The following is a 14,620-nucleotide window of genomic DNA, read 5'->3' as shown; positions in this document are numbered from 1 at the left end:
TCCAAGCATTTAACAAGTTTCTTTCCCCCTTGCTCCTCCTCCTCTACCTCACTCAATCCCGACAATCCAAGTAGCAGGAAGATGGTGTTCAAAATTTTTAAACATAGAACTTACTATAAATGAAATGTTAGGTAGAGCCCAATATCAGGTAGAAAGAAGAAGAGCTCCTTTGAGCTTAAGAAGGGGAAAAGAATGAGGAATCCCATCAAAGCACCCCAAGTTCTAGTGTTGCACCCAGAAAAGTTCTAGCCATCTCTGCAGCAAAATTTGGGAAATGCTGTTATAAATTAAGAAACTGGAGTGGAGTACCAAGAAATCTGTCCAAGTTTAATCATCTAATAAATGACAGAGCAGTAATTTAAACCTTAATTAGGATGACTCCAGTGTTCACTTATAAACATGGACAGATGAATATTGCCAGAATAGCTACTTCTTAAAACATATTAAAACTAACCCAAAATTCAGGGGGGAAAGATGGTGGAGGAGTAGGGGACCCTATTTCAACTGGTCCCCGGGATTGAGCTGCATATCTACCAGACCACTCTGAGCACCCACGAAACCAACCTGAGATGTAAGAAGATCTGGATCTCTACAAACAGAATATCACAGGTGGTTGGTTTTGAGGTACGAAGCGGAGAGCTGTGATTCTGCGGGCAGATATCGGAGGATAAATGGCAGCAGGAGGGTGCCTGGACGTGGGGATCCTATACCGCCGGTGAGTGACAGCCTCACACGCTGGGGACCAGGCACAGACTCGCAGACCGGTAGCATCGGGAAAGGACTTTAGGGCAGCCCCCGGGGTCAAGGACCAGACCGGCAGGGTCATGCGCACGTGAACCACAGCCGCCAGGACAGAAACCTGGAGCGACGGTCGCGCACACGCGAGCTAGGGCTTCCAAGACGGAAACCCAGTGTGCCGGGGTCCCGCTGGTGAACTGCAACCTCCGGGGTGGAAACCCTGAGCGGCGGAGTCGTGCGCACACAAACTGCAGTCCCTGGGACAGGACCCCAAGCTGCGGAGCCGCGTGTACGTGCGCACGAATTGGGAGCGGCTGGTGGTTTTAGAAGCACAAAGGGCAGACACGTGCCCCGACCTGGAGGCAGGACTGGGAGTGCTGCGGAGGGGCGCACAACCCAGGACACTGCAGTTTATAGCAGCACGGACAGAAACGGAGAGAGTGTGGCCTGGAGGGCTCACTGAAGAACAGACTGAGGTCTCTCTGCTCTGAGGCAGAGGGTTGGAAATGGTCTCTTCTGCTCTGACTCGCAGAAGAGAGCGGAAAGCCGCCAGGGAAAGGTGCCAGAGAACAAAAGCCCCAAAGACTGATTCCCACTGAGCCCATCCCCCGCCACAGGGGCACAGGGCAACTCCGCCCAAACAGGGTTGCCTGAGTCACAGCACGGCAGGCCCCTCCTGCAGAAGACAGGCTGGGAAAACAAGAGGCCAGCAACCCTAAGGTCCCAAGAAAACAGGTGCATCTTGCTTGGGTTCTGGTCAATAAATTGGACTCTATACATTCCCTCAAACACCAATCAACAGAATGACTAGGAGGAGGAGCCCCCAAAACAGAAAAGACTCAGAGATTATGATTTATGCTGCAGATTTACAAATGGATGCAGACATAACCAAGATGTCGGAGATGGAATTCAGGCTAGCAATTGTGAAGACAATGGCTAGAATGGAGAAATCAATTAATGGCGACATAGAGTCTCTAAGGGCAGAAATAAAAGGGGAATTGGCAGAATTTAAAAATGCTATCAGTGAGGGCACCTGGGTGGCTCAGTTGGTTAAGCAACTGCCTTCGGCTCAGGTCATGATCCCGGAGTCCTGGGATCGAGTCCCGCATCGGGCTCCCTGCTCTGCAGGGAGCCTGCTTCTCCCTCTCCCACTCCCCCTGCTTGTGTTCCCTCTCTCGCTGTGTTTCTCTCTGTCAAATAAATAAAATCTTAAAAAAAAAAAAATGCTATCAGTGAGATCCAATCCAATCTAGATAATCTAACAGCTAGGGTAACTGAGACAGAAGAGAGAATAAGAGATCTGAAAGACAGTATAATAGATAAAAAGGGAAAAGAGGAGGCCAGGGAAAAACAACTCAGAATCCATGAAAATAGAATCAGAGAAATAAGTGACACCATGAGGCGTTCCAATGTCTGAATCACTGGAATCCTGGAGGGAGTGGAGAGAGAGAGAGGGCTAGAAGATGTATTTGAGCAAATCGTAGCTGAGAACGTCCATAATCTGGGGAATGAAACAAACATTTGAGTCCTAGAGGCAGAGAGGACCACTCCTAAGATCAAGGAAAACAGGCCAAAACCCCGGCATGTAATAGTAAAACTTGCAAATCTTAGAACCAAGGAAACCATCTTAAGGGCAGTTAGGGGGAAGAGATTCCTTACATACAGAGGGAGGAACATCAGAATAATGTCAGACCTATCCACAGAGACCTGGCAAGCCAGAAAGGGCTGGCAAGACATATTCAGTGTACTAAATGAAAAGAACATGCAGCCAAGAATACTTTATCCGGAAAGGCTTTCATTTAGCATGGATAGAGAGATGCAGAGCTTCCACGACAGGCAGAAGTTGAAAAAATATGTGACCATTAAGCCAGCCCTGCAAGAAATATTAAGGGGAGTTCTATAAAAGGAGAAAGACCCCAAGAGTCATATACAACAGAAAGTTATAGGGACAATCTATAAAAACAACGTCTTCACAGGCAACATGATGACAATTAATTCATACCTTTCAGTAATCACTCTCAACGTGAATGGCATAAATGCTCCCATAAAATGGCACAGGGTTGCAGATTGGATAAAAAGACAGGAGCCATCCATAGGCTGTCTACAAGAGACTCATTTTGAACCTAAAGATACATCCAGACTGAAAGTGAAGGGATGGAGATCTATCTTCCATGCCAGCGGGCCTCAAAAGAAAGCTGGGGTAGCAATTCTTATATCAGACAAATTAGATTTTAAACTAAAGTCTGTAATAAGAGACACAGAAGAACACTATATCATTCTTAAAGGGTGTATCCAACAAGAAGAGCTAACAATTGTAAATATCTATGCCCCCAACATGGGAGCAGCCATCTACATAAGCCAACTGTTAACCAAAATAAAGAGTCATATTGATAACAATATGTTAATTGTAGGAGACCTCAATACTCCACTCTCAGCAATAGACAGATCATCTAAGCAGAAAATCAACAAGGAAACAAGAGCTTTGAATGATACATTGGACCAGATGGACCTCATAGATATTTACAGAACATTCCACCCTAAAACAACAGAATACCCATTCTTCTCGAGTGCACATGGAACTTTCTCCAGAATAGACCACATACTGGGTCACAAATCAGGTCTCAACCGATACCAAAAGATTGAGATTAATCCCTGCATACTCTCAGACCACAATGCTCTAAAACTGGAACTCAATCACAAGAAAAAATTTGGCAGAAATTCAAACACTTGGAAGCTAAAGACCACTCTGCTCAAGAATGTTTGGGTCAACCAAGAAATCAAAGAAGAACTTAAACAATTCATGGAAATCAAGGAGAACGAAAACACATCGGTCCAAAACCTATGGGATACTGCAAAGGCGGTCCTAAGGGGGAAATACATAGCCATCCAAGCCTCACTCAAAAAAAACAGAAAAATCCCGAATTCACCAACTAACTCTACACCTTAAAGAACTAGAGAAAAAGCAATAAATGATGCCTAAGCCATGCATTAGAAGAGAAATAATTAAAATTAGAGCAGAAATCAATGAATTAGAAACCAGAAACACAGTAGATCAGATCAATGAAACTAGAAGTTGGTTCTTTGAAAGAATTAATAAGATTGATAAACCACTGGCCAGACTTATCCAAAAGAAGAGAGAAAGGACCCAAATTAATAAAATTATGAATGCAAGGGGAGAGATTGGGGCGCCTGGGTGGCTCAGTTGGTTAAGCGACTGCCTTCAGCTCAGGTCATGATCCTGGAGTCCCGGGATCGAATCCCGCATCGGGCTCCCTGCTCAGCGGGGAGTCTGCTTCTCCCTCTGACCCTCCTCCCTCTCATGCTCTCTGTCTCTCATTCTCTCTCAAATAAATAAAAATAAAATCTTAAAAAAAAAAAAAAGAAAAGAAAGGGGAGAGATCATGACCAACACCAAGGAAATAGAAACAATTATTAGAAATTATTATCAACAACTATATGCCAATAAACTGAGCAATCTGGATGAAATGGAGGCCTTCCTGGAAACCTATAAGCTGCCAAGACTGAAACAGGAAGAAACTGACAACCTGAATAGGCCAATAACCAGTAACAAGATTGAAGCAGTGATCAAAAACCTCCCAAAAAACTAAAGTCCAGGGGCTGATGGATTCCCTGGGGAATTCTACCAAACATTCAAAGAAGAAATAATACCTATTCTCCTGAAGCTGTTTCAAAATATAGAAACAGAAGGAAAACTTCCAAACTCATTCTATGAGGCCAGCATTACCTTAATCCCAAACCAGGCAAAGACCTCATCAAAAAGGAGAATTTCAGACCGATATCCCTGATGAATATGGATTCCAAAATCCTCAACAAAATCCTAGCTAATAGGATCCAACAATAAATTAAAAGGATCATCCACCACGACCAAGTGGGATTTATCCCCGGGATGCAAGGGTGGTTCAACATTCACAAATCAATCAATGTGATAGAACACATTAATAAGAGAGGGAGAAGAACCATATGGTCCTCTCAATTGATGCAGAAAAAGCATTTGACAAAATACAACATCCTTTCCTGATTAAAACTCTCCAGAGTATAGGGATAGAGGGAACATTCCTCAAGCCCATAAAATCCATCTATGAAAAACCCACAGCAAATATCATCCTCAATGGGGAAAAGCTGAGAGCCTTTCCCTTAAGATCAGGAACATGTCAAGGGTGCCCACTCTCACCATTGTTGTTCAACATAGTACTAGAAGTCCTAGCAACAGCAATCAGACAACAAAAAGAAATAAAAGGTATTCAAATTGGCAAAGAAGAAGTCAAACTCTCTCTTTTTGCAGACGACATGATACTTTATGTGGAAAACCTAAAAGACTCCACCCCCAAATTACTAGAACTCATCCAGCAATTCAGTAATGTGGCAGGATACAAAATCAATACACAGAAATCAGTTGCTTTCTTATACACTAACAACATACCTGTTGAAAGAGAAATTAAAGAAACGATTCCATTTACAATAGCACCAAAAACCATAAGATACCTCAGAATAAACCTAACCAAAGAGGTAAAGAATCTATACTCTAGGAACTACAAAACACTCATGAAAGAAATTGAAGAAGACACAAAAAGATGGAAAAATATTCCATGCTCATGGATCGGAATAAACATTGTTAAAATGTCTATGCTACCCAGAGCAATCTAAACCTTCAATGCCATCCCGATCAAAATTCCAATGACATTTTTCAAAGTGCTGGAACAAACAATCCTAAAATTTGTATGGAATCAGAAAAGACCCCAAATCTCCAAGGAGATGTTGAAAAAGAAAAACAAAGCTGGGGGCATCACGTTGCCCGATTTCAAGCTATATTACAAAGCAGTGATCACCAAGACAGCATGGTACTGGCACAAAAACAGACATACAGACCAATGGAACAGAATAGAGAGCCCAGATATGGACCCTCAACTCTATGGTCAAATAATCTTGGACAAAGCAGGAAAAAACATGCAATGGAAAAAAGACAGTCTCTTCAATAAATGGTGCAGGGAAAATTGGACAGCCACATGCAGAAGAATGAAACTTGACCATTCTCTAACACCATTCACAAAGATAAACTCAAAATGGATGAAAGACCTCAATGTGAGACAGGAATCCATCAAAATCCTAGAGGAGAACATAGGCAGTAACCTCTTTGACATCAGCCACAGCAACTTCTTTCAAGATACATCTCCAAAAGCTAGTGAAACAAAAGCAAAAATGAACTTTTGGGACTTCATCAAGATAAAAAGCTTCTGTACAACAAAGGAAACAGTCAACAAAACAAAGAGGCAACCCACAGAATGGGAGAAGATGTTTGCAAATGACACTACAGATAAAGGGCTGGTATCCAAAATCTATAAAGAATTTCTCGGGCGCCTGGGTGGCTCAGTTGGTTAAGCGACTGCCTTCGGCTCAGGTCATGATCCTGGAGTCCCTGGATCGAGTCCCGCATCAGGCTCCCTGCTCGGCAGGGAGTCTGCTTCTCCCTCTCCCACTCCCCGTTTGTGTTCCCTCTCTCGCTGTGTCTTTCTCTGTCAAATAAATAAAATCTTTTTAAAAAAAAAAAGAATTTCTCAAACTCAACACTCAAAAAACAAATAATCAAGTCAAAAAGTGGGCAGAAGAGATGAACAGACACTTCTCTGAAGAAGACATACAAATGGCTAACAGACACATGAAAAAATGTTCATCATCATTAGCCATCAGGGAAATCCAAATCAAAACCACACTGAGATACCACCTTACACCAGTTAGAATGGCCAAAATGGACAGGGAAAGAAACAACCAATGTTGGAGACGTTGTGGAGAAACGGGAACCCTCCTACACTGCTGGTGGGAATGCAAGTTGGTACAGCCACTTTGGAAAACAGTGTGGAGGTGCCTCAAAAATTTAAAAATAGAGCTACCCTATGACCCAGCAATTGCACTCCTGGGTATTTACCCCAAAGACACAGATGTAGTGAAAAGAAGGGCCATATGTACCCCAATGTTCATAGCAGCAATGTCCACAATAGCCAAACTGTGGAAAGAGCCGAGATGCCCTTCAACAGATGAATGGATAAAGAAGATGTGGTCCATATGTACAATGGAATATTACTCAGCCATCAGAAAAGATGAATACCCAACTTTTACATCAACATGGATGGGACTGGAGGAGATTATGCTAAGTGAAATAAGTCAAGCAGAGAAAGTCAATTATCATATGGTTTCACTTATTTGTGGAACATAAGGAATAGCATGGAGGACATTAAGAGAAGGAAGGGAAAAATGGGCGGGGGTAACTGGAGGGAGAGATGAACCATGAGAGACTATGGACCTGAGAAACAAACAGGGCTTTAGAGGGGAGGGGGGAGGGGGGATTGGTTAGCCCGGTGATGGGTATTAAGGAGGGCACGTACTGCATGGAGCACTGGGCGTTATACGAAAACAATGGATCGTGGATCACTACATCAAAAACTAATGATGTATTGTATGGTGACATAACATAATAAAATTAAAAAATAAAAAGTAAAAAAAAATACAATGGGGAAAAAAAAAAACTAACCCAAAATTCTGGTTGTAACTGAACCATTTCCAATGCAAGGAAAAATTTAGAAGTTCACACAGTAAGTGTTCCAAGTTACCCAAGATAAAATACACGAGAAGACACTATTTATTTATTAAATAAATTCTGACGTACATCCTAACAAAAGTAAATTCTAGATCTGGGATCACAAATGCAAAAAGGCATTTTAATAAAACTAAGTCACTTGCATTGTTATGTCCATGCATATACTGTGAATATAAAGCCTTGCAGACAGGAGTTTTAGATATACCCATATTTTCTTCAGCCACAAAATCAACAATGACCGCCTTAGTTCTTCAGCATCTTCATACCATTATACTCATTTCATATATCGATGGTAATAGTATCTGCAATAAGTCATCCAAACCAGAAAAAACAAATTGCCTGGCAAAATATATTTCCATCCTCTGTAAATACTCCTTATTATTTATTATTAGAATCATCTGATATCTTTAAGATTTAGAATCTATATTCTGTTGTGGGTATCTTTCAAATTTGGAACAATCCCCAGGGTTTTTTTTTTTTTACATTGCATATTATGTTTTATTGATAGTGACATATAGCAAAAATTTTATGTATATATTAATTACCCATGGTCCCTTATAAATATTTAAAGTTCTTTTTCCAAGCACAATCATACTGCAAAGTCATATCATAAACTAAATTTTAGAAGACAATTTAAAAAACAAAATGCATTAAAGATATTATAAATCATGATGAGATATTGAGACGGCTTATAAATCTGACTTTAAACATTCTAATTACAATCAAATGTAAACTTTTACCAAGAACTTCATAATTTGGGGGAAGGAGCCCTTCTGAGGAAAGATTTAGTTTTAATATAATTAATGGTCAGATTAGCATACCTGAAGTCCTATGTTCTTAAAAAGTTCATTCAGAATCCACAAATGCAAGCAGAAGATTATAAAGTCTTAGTATTCTTAGATGCACAAACATCTTTTAAAAAATTTGAAGTATTCAGTTTGCCTTAAGATACATTCCTTGAATTGAAAATTGTTGAGGTTTCCAAATACTATCTTTTCATGTCTTCTTCAGCCTGGATCTGATTTTCTTCCCAGGAATCTTGTAGAATCTTCCATTGTCTTCAGTGTTGAAATTAAGTAATAGTGAGCCTTGGTGTGGTAATATTTTCATTTGCTGCATTTCAAGAGGCCTTTCAACTAAAAACTCATCAGTTCTGGAAAATACCCTTTGGTGACTTATTTGATAAATTTTTCCCCTCTATTTTCTCTCTTTGCTCATTCTAAAATTCCTGTTATTTGGATATTGGGCCTCCTACTTTCTTTTCTTTCCAATCTTTATCTTTTTGCTCTACTTTCTGAGAGAATGCCTCTATTTTATCTTCTTTTTATTGAGTTTTCCATTTCTTCTGTTCTATTATTTTCCAAGAACTTATTTTTTTTCCCCTTTGGTCCTTTTCAAGTAGTATCCCTGGTCATATTCATGAAAGTAATACCTTTTCTTATCTCTTTGAGGATACTCCAATAGTTTCTTGAAATGTTCTCCCCCAAAAATTCTACTTCCTCTAACCTGCTTTTTTGGTTTGTTGATGTTCCATAATTTATAATGTTTTGGTCCTCAAATGCCTGGTGATCCTTTGCCATCTTCTCTTAAGTATGAATGAACACTATAAAGCTGACTGAAATTTCAATATGTGTGTGAGGCTTGTCAAATGTGGTCTTTATTCTAGTGTAGCTAGCTACACCGTTTTCTTGGGAATCTTTGATGTTAATACCTTTAGGTCTTTTCTCTCACTGGTCTGATTCCTTAAAGATGACTTTCTATATCCTACCTACTGCCAGTGTCTTCTTGGAGAAGGAGGAGAAGGCAGAAGAGGATTATACTATTTGGTATAAAACTTTCAGTTATTCCTCATTTTCAGATCAGCACTGCCACACACAATTGTGCTTGGCATACCCTAGTCCAGAGATACTCTGTTTGACTCTCTGCAAGAATGAACCTTCAATCTTTTTGGGGGGCAAGAAAGTATAACTGTCTCTCTTTTCAGCCCCACCTCATCCTTCTTTCCACTTCCTATCAATATCTGAGCCTTTGAGGGTATCTGCATCATAAGGTGGGATGCTTTCCAGCTTTCCTCAGTGCTAGTTTAGAATTCACCATTCTCAGGTCTGTTAAGTCATTCAACATTCATCAGATATCCAGCTTCCAAAATTTGGTTGCCATTTTTGTCACTTCCATTTTTTGTTGTTGTTGTTGTTCTTGTAGGATAATGTCTTTAAACAAAACCCCCCTCACTGTTAGTAAGATTTGAGAAGGGGATGAAACTAATTATGTGCTCAGTCCTCTATCTTTCATTGGAATACCCATATGCATAAGTTTATATAAGTCTTATTTTAAAACCTTGGAAGCATTAGCTTTTCCCATACAGGTAAAGTGATAAAATGAGATTAGTCTTTTAGAAAGATTTTTTTCAGAGATATCTCATTTGAAAGTTTCAGAGCTAGAAAACAACTTAGACCTCTGCAATCGTTTCTGTACATTCTTTGCTGGTTTTAAAAAATACTTCATAGTCTACTCAGGGATTCTTGTCTTTAGGTTATAATATGTATGTAATTACTGAAAATCCTTCCAAAAGAGAATGGAATCACAGCACAAAATATGTCATTTAATATTTTACTCAACATTTTTTAACCTTAAAATAATAAGATTAAACTGGTCCAAAATCAACCAGAGGCTTTCTTTTTTTTTTTTTTTTAAGATTTTATTTATTTATTCATGAGAGACAGAGAGAGAGAGAGAGAGAGAGAGGCAGAGGGAGAAGCAGGCTCCCAAGGAGCAGGAAACCTGATGCGGGACTCGATCCCAGGACCCTGAGATCATGACCTGAGCCGAAGGCAGACGCTTAACCATCTGAGCCACCCAGGCGCCCAACCAGAGGCTTTCTTGTTTATCATGCTGGGAAATTTCAGAATTCTTGAAGCCAGTCTACACCTTCTTGCAATCCTTCTCCTTTTATGGCTTCACTAGCACAAATAGGCCATGGTTATCTTTGCTGTTCTCTACACACAGCAGCTGAGACACTTTTACAGATGTCACTGCATCTCTAAGATCCATTTTGTTTGCAAAGAGTAAGATTGGTATTCGGCGGTGCTTAATATCTGGATGGTTCAGCAGAGTATCAAGTTCTTCTTTGGCCACAACCATTCTCAACCTATCGCTACTATCAATGACAAAAATAATGGCTTGTCCTTCTTTATAATAGTGTGCCCAGAGATTTCTGTATCTTCCTTGACCTGACATGTCAAACACTGTAAAAGACAAACTGGATGATTTGAATTTCTCTATGCTGAATCCTATGGTTGGAACTATATCTTGTGATTGAGCATTTGAAGGTTTAAGTTTGTTAATGATTGTTGTTTTCGCGCTATTATCCAGACCAAGGCACAAAACATGAACCTCCTCCTTCTTTAGGCCAAGCAAGCCTGATAGTCTGTCTAGCAATCCCATAATGTGATCCAAATATTTACAAACCAGCTGGTCTTTGAAGTTAGTCCTGCAGGCCCAGGGGCTGAAGAGGAACAGGAATGGACCACTCGCTCACTCGTATACGTCTCTGGAATAAATATCGGGCATCTCTCAGCCTTAGTCTCTATGCCTCCATTGTAGGAATCCCTGCTCCTGAGCAAAGCCACTTCTACAAGTTGGGTGAACTGGTTGCCTGTTCCTCAGCCAGAGCATCAGTCATCCCCAGGGTTCTTAAATGTATGTTTCTAAAGCATGGCCCTCACCAAAACAATACTCTATGGTCAAACATGTTTGAGCAATGCCACACACTACATAGCCACTTAGGAAATCTACAATATACACTAAGGAGTTTAAGAAGATCCCAGCAAGTAAGACTTGGTAAATGGACATCAATTTCCAAAACATATTTCACTAGGAACCAGTTTTATTTCAAACAATTCCTCTTACTATCCTGGGTATCATATTTGAGGACATGCTCTACTGGAGGAAAGATGTTCTAGAATAGATAGGTTTGGGAGATTGAAAAAAAAAACAGAAGTTAACTGTTCTCTCTCTCTGACAACCTCATTGTATCCATCTCTCTTTTCTTCATAGATGTCTGTCCTACCCCAATGTTTTTGTTAGAATTCTGACTACTTTAAACCTTAAAATGGGAGAAAATAGAAAGAAAAAATGAGAAAAGTAATTTTTAATAACTTACTTGACAGACTGAAATACTGACATTTTGAAATAAATTAATTTTAGTTCCAAAGCAAATTATTTTACCGAAAAATGATTTGATTAGTCCAAATAGGTACTTACATTTATTGATATATGTTAAATATATGGGTATGTACTTAGGAGTTATATAGATATCATTTCTATTCAGAAATGAACATACAGTTACACCTTTATGTAACAAGTATGCTGAACAAGCATAATTCATAACATAAAACATTTTTACTTTCTTGCCCATTGTCCCTCTAAACTTGATTAGGTGTTAATGATCTTCCTCTGCCCTTAGATAAAAAACTCTAACAGGCCCATTAGTTTGCTTTTCACAGGTAATAAACAGTCCTAGAACCACTTCAAGTTACAAACAGAAAGGCCATAACATGTACTAAGCAAACATCTGTCCTTGCCTTTGTGTTGAGTCTCTTCCCTAGTCCTGCTTCAATATGGAAACCGCTAATAGGGTAATGGTCATGGTGATTTTCTTCTTCTCCCCCATACTGCCCTTACCCTGCTAGCTAATGTTCTGATTCTCCCAAGGTTGAAAAAATTAAGGGACAGGAGAACTCTTCCTGTGCTGGTTCTGTTACAAGTCAGCTTTGCTCTCTATGGGCCTGTAGTTCATGAGTACATATTAGGAGTTATCTGTATGAGGCGCCTGGGTGGCTCAGTCAGTTGAGCATCCCACTCTTGATTTTGGCTCAGGTTGTGATCTCAGGGCATGAGATCGAGTGCCACATCAGGCTCCATGCTGGGCGTGGAGCCTGCTTAAGAGTCTCTCTCTCTCTCGGGGCACCTGGGTGGCTCAGTCAGTCAAGTGTCTGCCTTTGGGTCAGGTCATGATCCCGGGGTCCTGGGATTGAGCCCTGCATCAGGCTTCCTGCTTATGGGGAGCCTGCTTCTCCCTCTCCTCCCCACTCATGCTGCCTCTCGTTCTCCCTCTCTCAAATAACTAAATAAAATCTTTAAAAAAAAAATCCTAGACTTTATTCCCAGAAGAACTTTTAAAAAAAATTCTCTCTCTCTCTCTCTTTTTCTCTCTCCCTCTGCCCCCCTCCACCCATCTCTAAAAAAAAAAAAAGGAGTTGTCTGTGTCTGTATACCTGATGCTGAGTTTTTTGGGGGAGTCTGCATGGACTATGCAGAGGTTCCTTGCAGGGTCCTTCTCTTAGACCTAGACTCTTCTCTGGGTTGTTCTTTGTGAACCTCTCCTTGAGCCCCAAGGATCTAGCAATCTCCCTTGGACCTCATATGTTGTGGTTCCCTGACCTCCTTCAGTTGCAATTCTTGACTAGATTCAAAACAACTCCTCATTGGCTCTGTCCTCTGCAGTCTGGATCTGGTCCCTAGGAAACACTCGCATATCTCATGCTCTGACAAAGCCTGGAAAAGCAAGCCAATTCTCAAGCATCAGCACACCCATCCTACCACCCACATAGTTGACAGCCTGTCTTTGCTTTCCCTTCTAGATTTCCTAGGTTGAGTCAGACACTGATTCATGGGCTGCTCTAAATTCCTGGGTCCTCCAACTGCAAGAAACACAATTCAGAGCTCTCTGATTAGTCCTTTTGATGACACCTCTCTGGATTTGGGGTTACAAAACAGTACTCACCACCACTTCTCCCAAGGGGGTGGTGACAACTCACTGCATGACCACAGCTCTCTCCAAAGAAATTTCTTCTCTAACCCCCTCTTGACTCTTAAATATTCAAAAGCCATAAGGCAGACTAATGACATACTACATATGGGATAGTTGGTCTTTTGATAGATACCATAGGCACCTCAATGAAAACTCAGACAAGAAGAGATCCATTCTAATATCCTGCTCATTCCACATGTACATGTGTGTTTATATTTTATATGCAGTTTCTATAACAACTTCAACTATTTAAGAGTGATATAAGAGTCTCAGCTCTCTCCAAATTCAACAATAATCTCCAACTCTCGATGATCACTGCTGATTTGGATGGATGGTCATCATTATAAAAGACTTTACAACCAAGAGCTTACCTTGAGAATTTTCCAATTCATATGTTCCCAGATTAGAATAAATAAAACCTACTTGAAATACGTGGACTTAAAATAGTCTTTCAACATATTCCTCACATTAAATTATTCTCAAATTACTAGCTATTGGTGACATTCCTGATAGTGTCCTAGATTTTTCAACTTTTGCAACAGCCCAGATGGTCAGAAAGAACTTCACCAAATTTGGATCATCATTTTTAATGGAATGATTTTAAATATGCTTTTAACAATAGGCTCAGAGTTATACCGAAAGAAAATTACCTACCAGTATTTGCAACTAAGAGAATAGATAATTACCAGAATAAATTAGTAAGTTCCTAATGCTTATATCCTAAATTGAAAAATAACATAGGGCCAAGGATGTAAAAATCATACATATGTATTTTTAGACATTTTCAAATCACAAAGTGGGAAAAGTGGTATACATCTAGTTACTTCTGTCCATATCCATTTGAAAGAATCCCATAAATTCCCTAAGACGAAGAAAATAATTCTCTAATAGTTAAGTCAGATGTCTAGTCATCATCCTTTGTCTTGGGCTGTCAAAAAATAAAACATTTTAGATCTATTCATGATAAAATATAAGACACTTGCAGATTCAATTCCTTACAAGGATTTTTCATCTTTTTGTGCTCAAGGATCTACAATGACTAAATTAATCAACCAAAAAAGTACATTTAAAGATGCTTTAAGAGAACTTTGCAAAAATACGAACATGATTATCTGTGGAGGGAAATTTTCCTTAACATAGAAGGAGTTGGAGAAAATGAAATCAGAAAAAAGTTTTTGTTTTGTTTTGGGTTTTTTGTTGTGTTTTTTTGTTTTGTTTTAAGGAAAAGAACCTCACCAATGACCTTAAAAGGTAGGGTCAAACTACTTAGTTACTCAAATAATTAAAGCTGTAAGAGTAAAGGTAAAGAAAAAAAATAATAAAATAACTGATGATTTCACTCTCTTCACCTGGCCTTAAATCAGAATACTTTCCTCCCTGCATGACTCCAAACAATTTACCAGAAAAGAAAAGAAAAATAGAGAAAACCGTGTATTCTTGAAGTAATTCAGAACACATTG

At 39.8% G+C, this 14,620-nt stretch overlaps 2 protein-coding genes across 4 annotated transcripts in view; both read right to left on the bottom strand.

Annotated features, from left to right (window-relative positions):
* The window catches only part of FHIT (fragile histidine triad diadenosine triphosphatase), a 1,508,464-nt gene that overhangs the window by 939,055 nt on the left and 554,789 nt on the right, over positions 1-14,620 (bottom strand). The gene's annotated exons all lie outside the window — the stretch shown is intronic.
* On the bottom strand, positions 10,077-11,562 carry LOC123833667 (ADP-ribosylation factor-like protein 6). Its single transcript, XM_064576414.1, is given in 2 exon segments — positions 10,077-10,330; positions 10,333-11,562. Coding segments are annotated over 2 exon segments (540 nt in total). The 5' UTR covers positions 10,793-11,562; the 3' UTR covers positions 10,077-10,250.

The sequence above is a fragment of the Mirounga angustirostris genome, unplaced genomic scaffold, assembly GCF_029215605.1.
Source record: "Mirounga angustirostris isolate CCGP_5_RB_7025 unplaced genomic scaffold, mMirAng1.0.hap1 SCAF_1, whole genome shotgun sequence".
In the NCBI taxonomy this organism is placed as follows: Eukaryota; Metazoa; Chordata; class Mammalia; order Carnivora; family Phocidae; genus Mirounga; species Mirounga angustirostris.
This window is presented reverse-complemented; position numbering and strand designations above follow the sequence as displayed.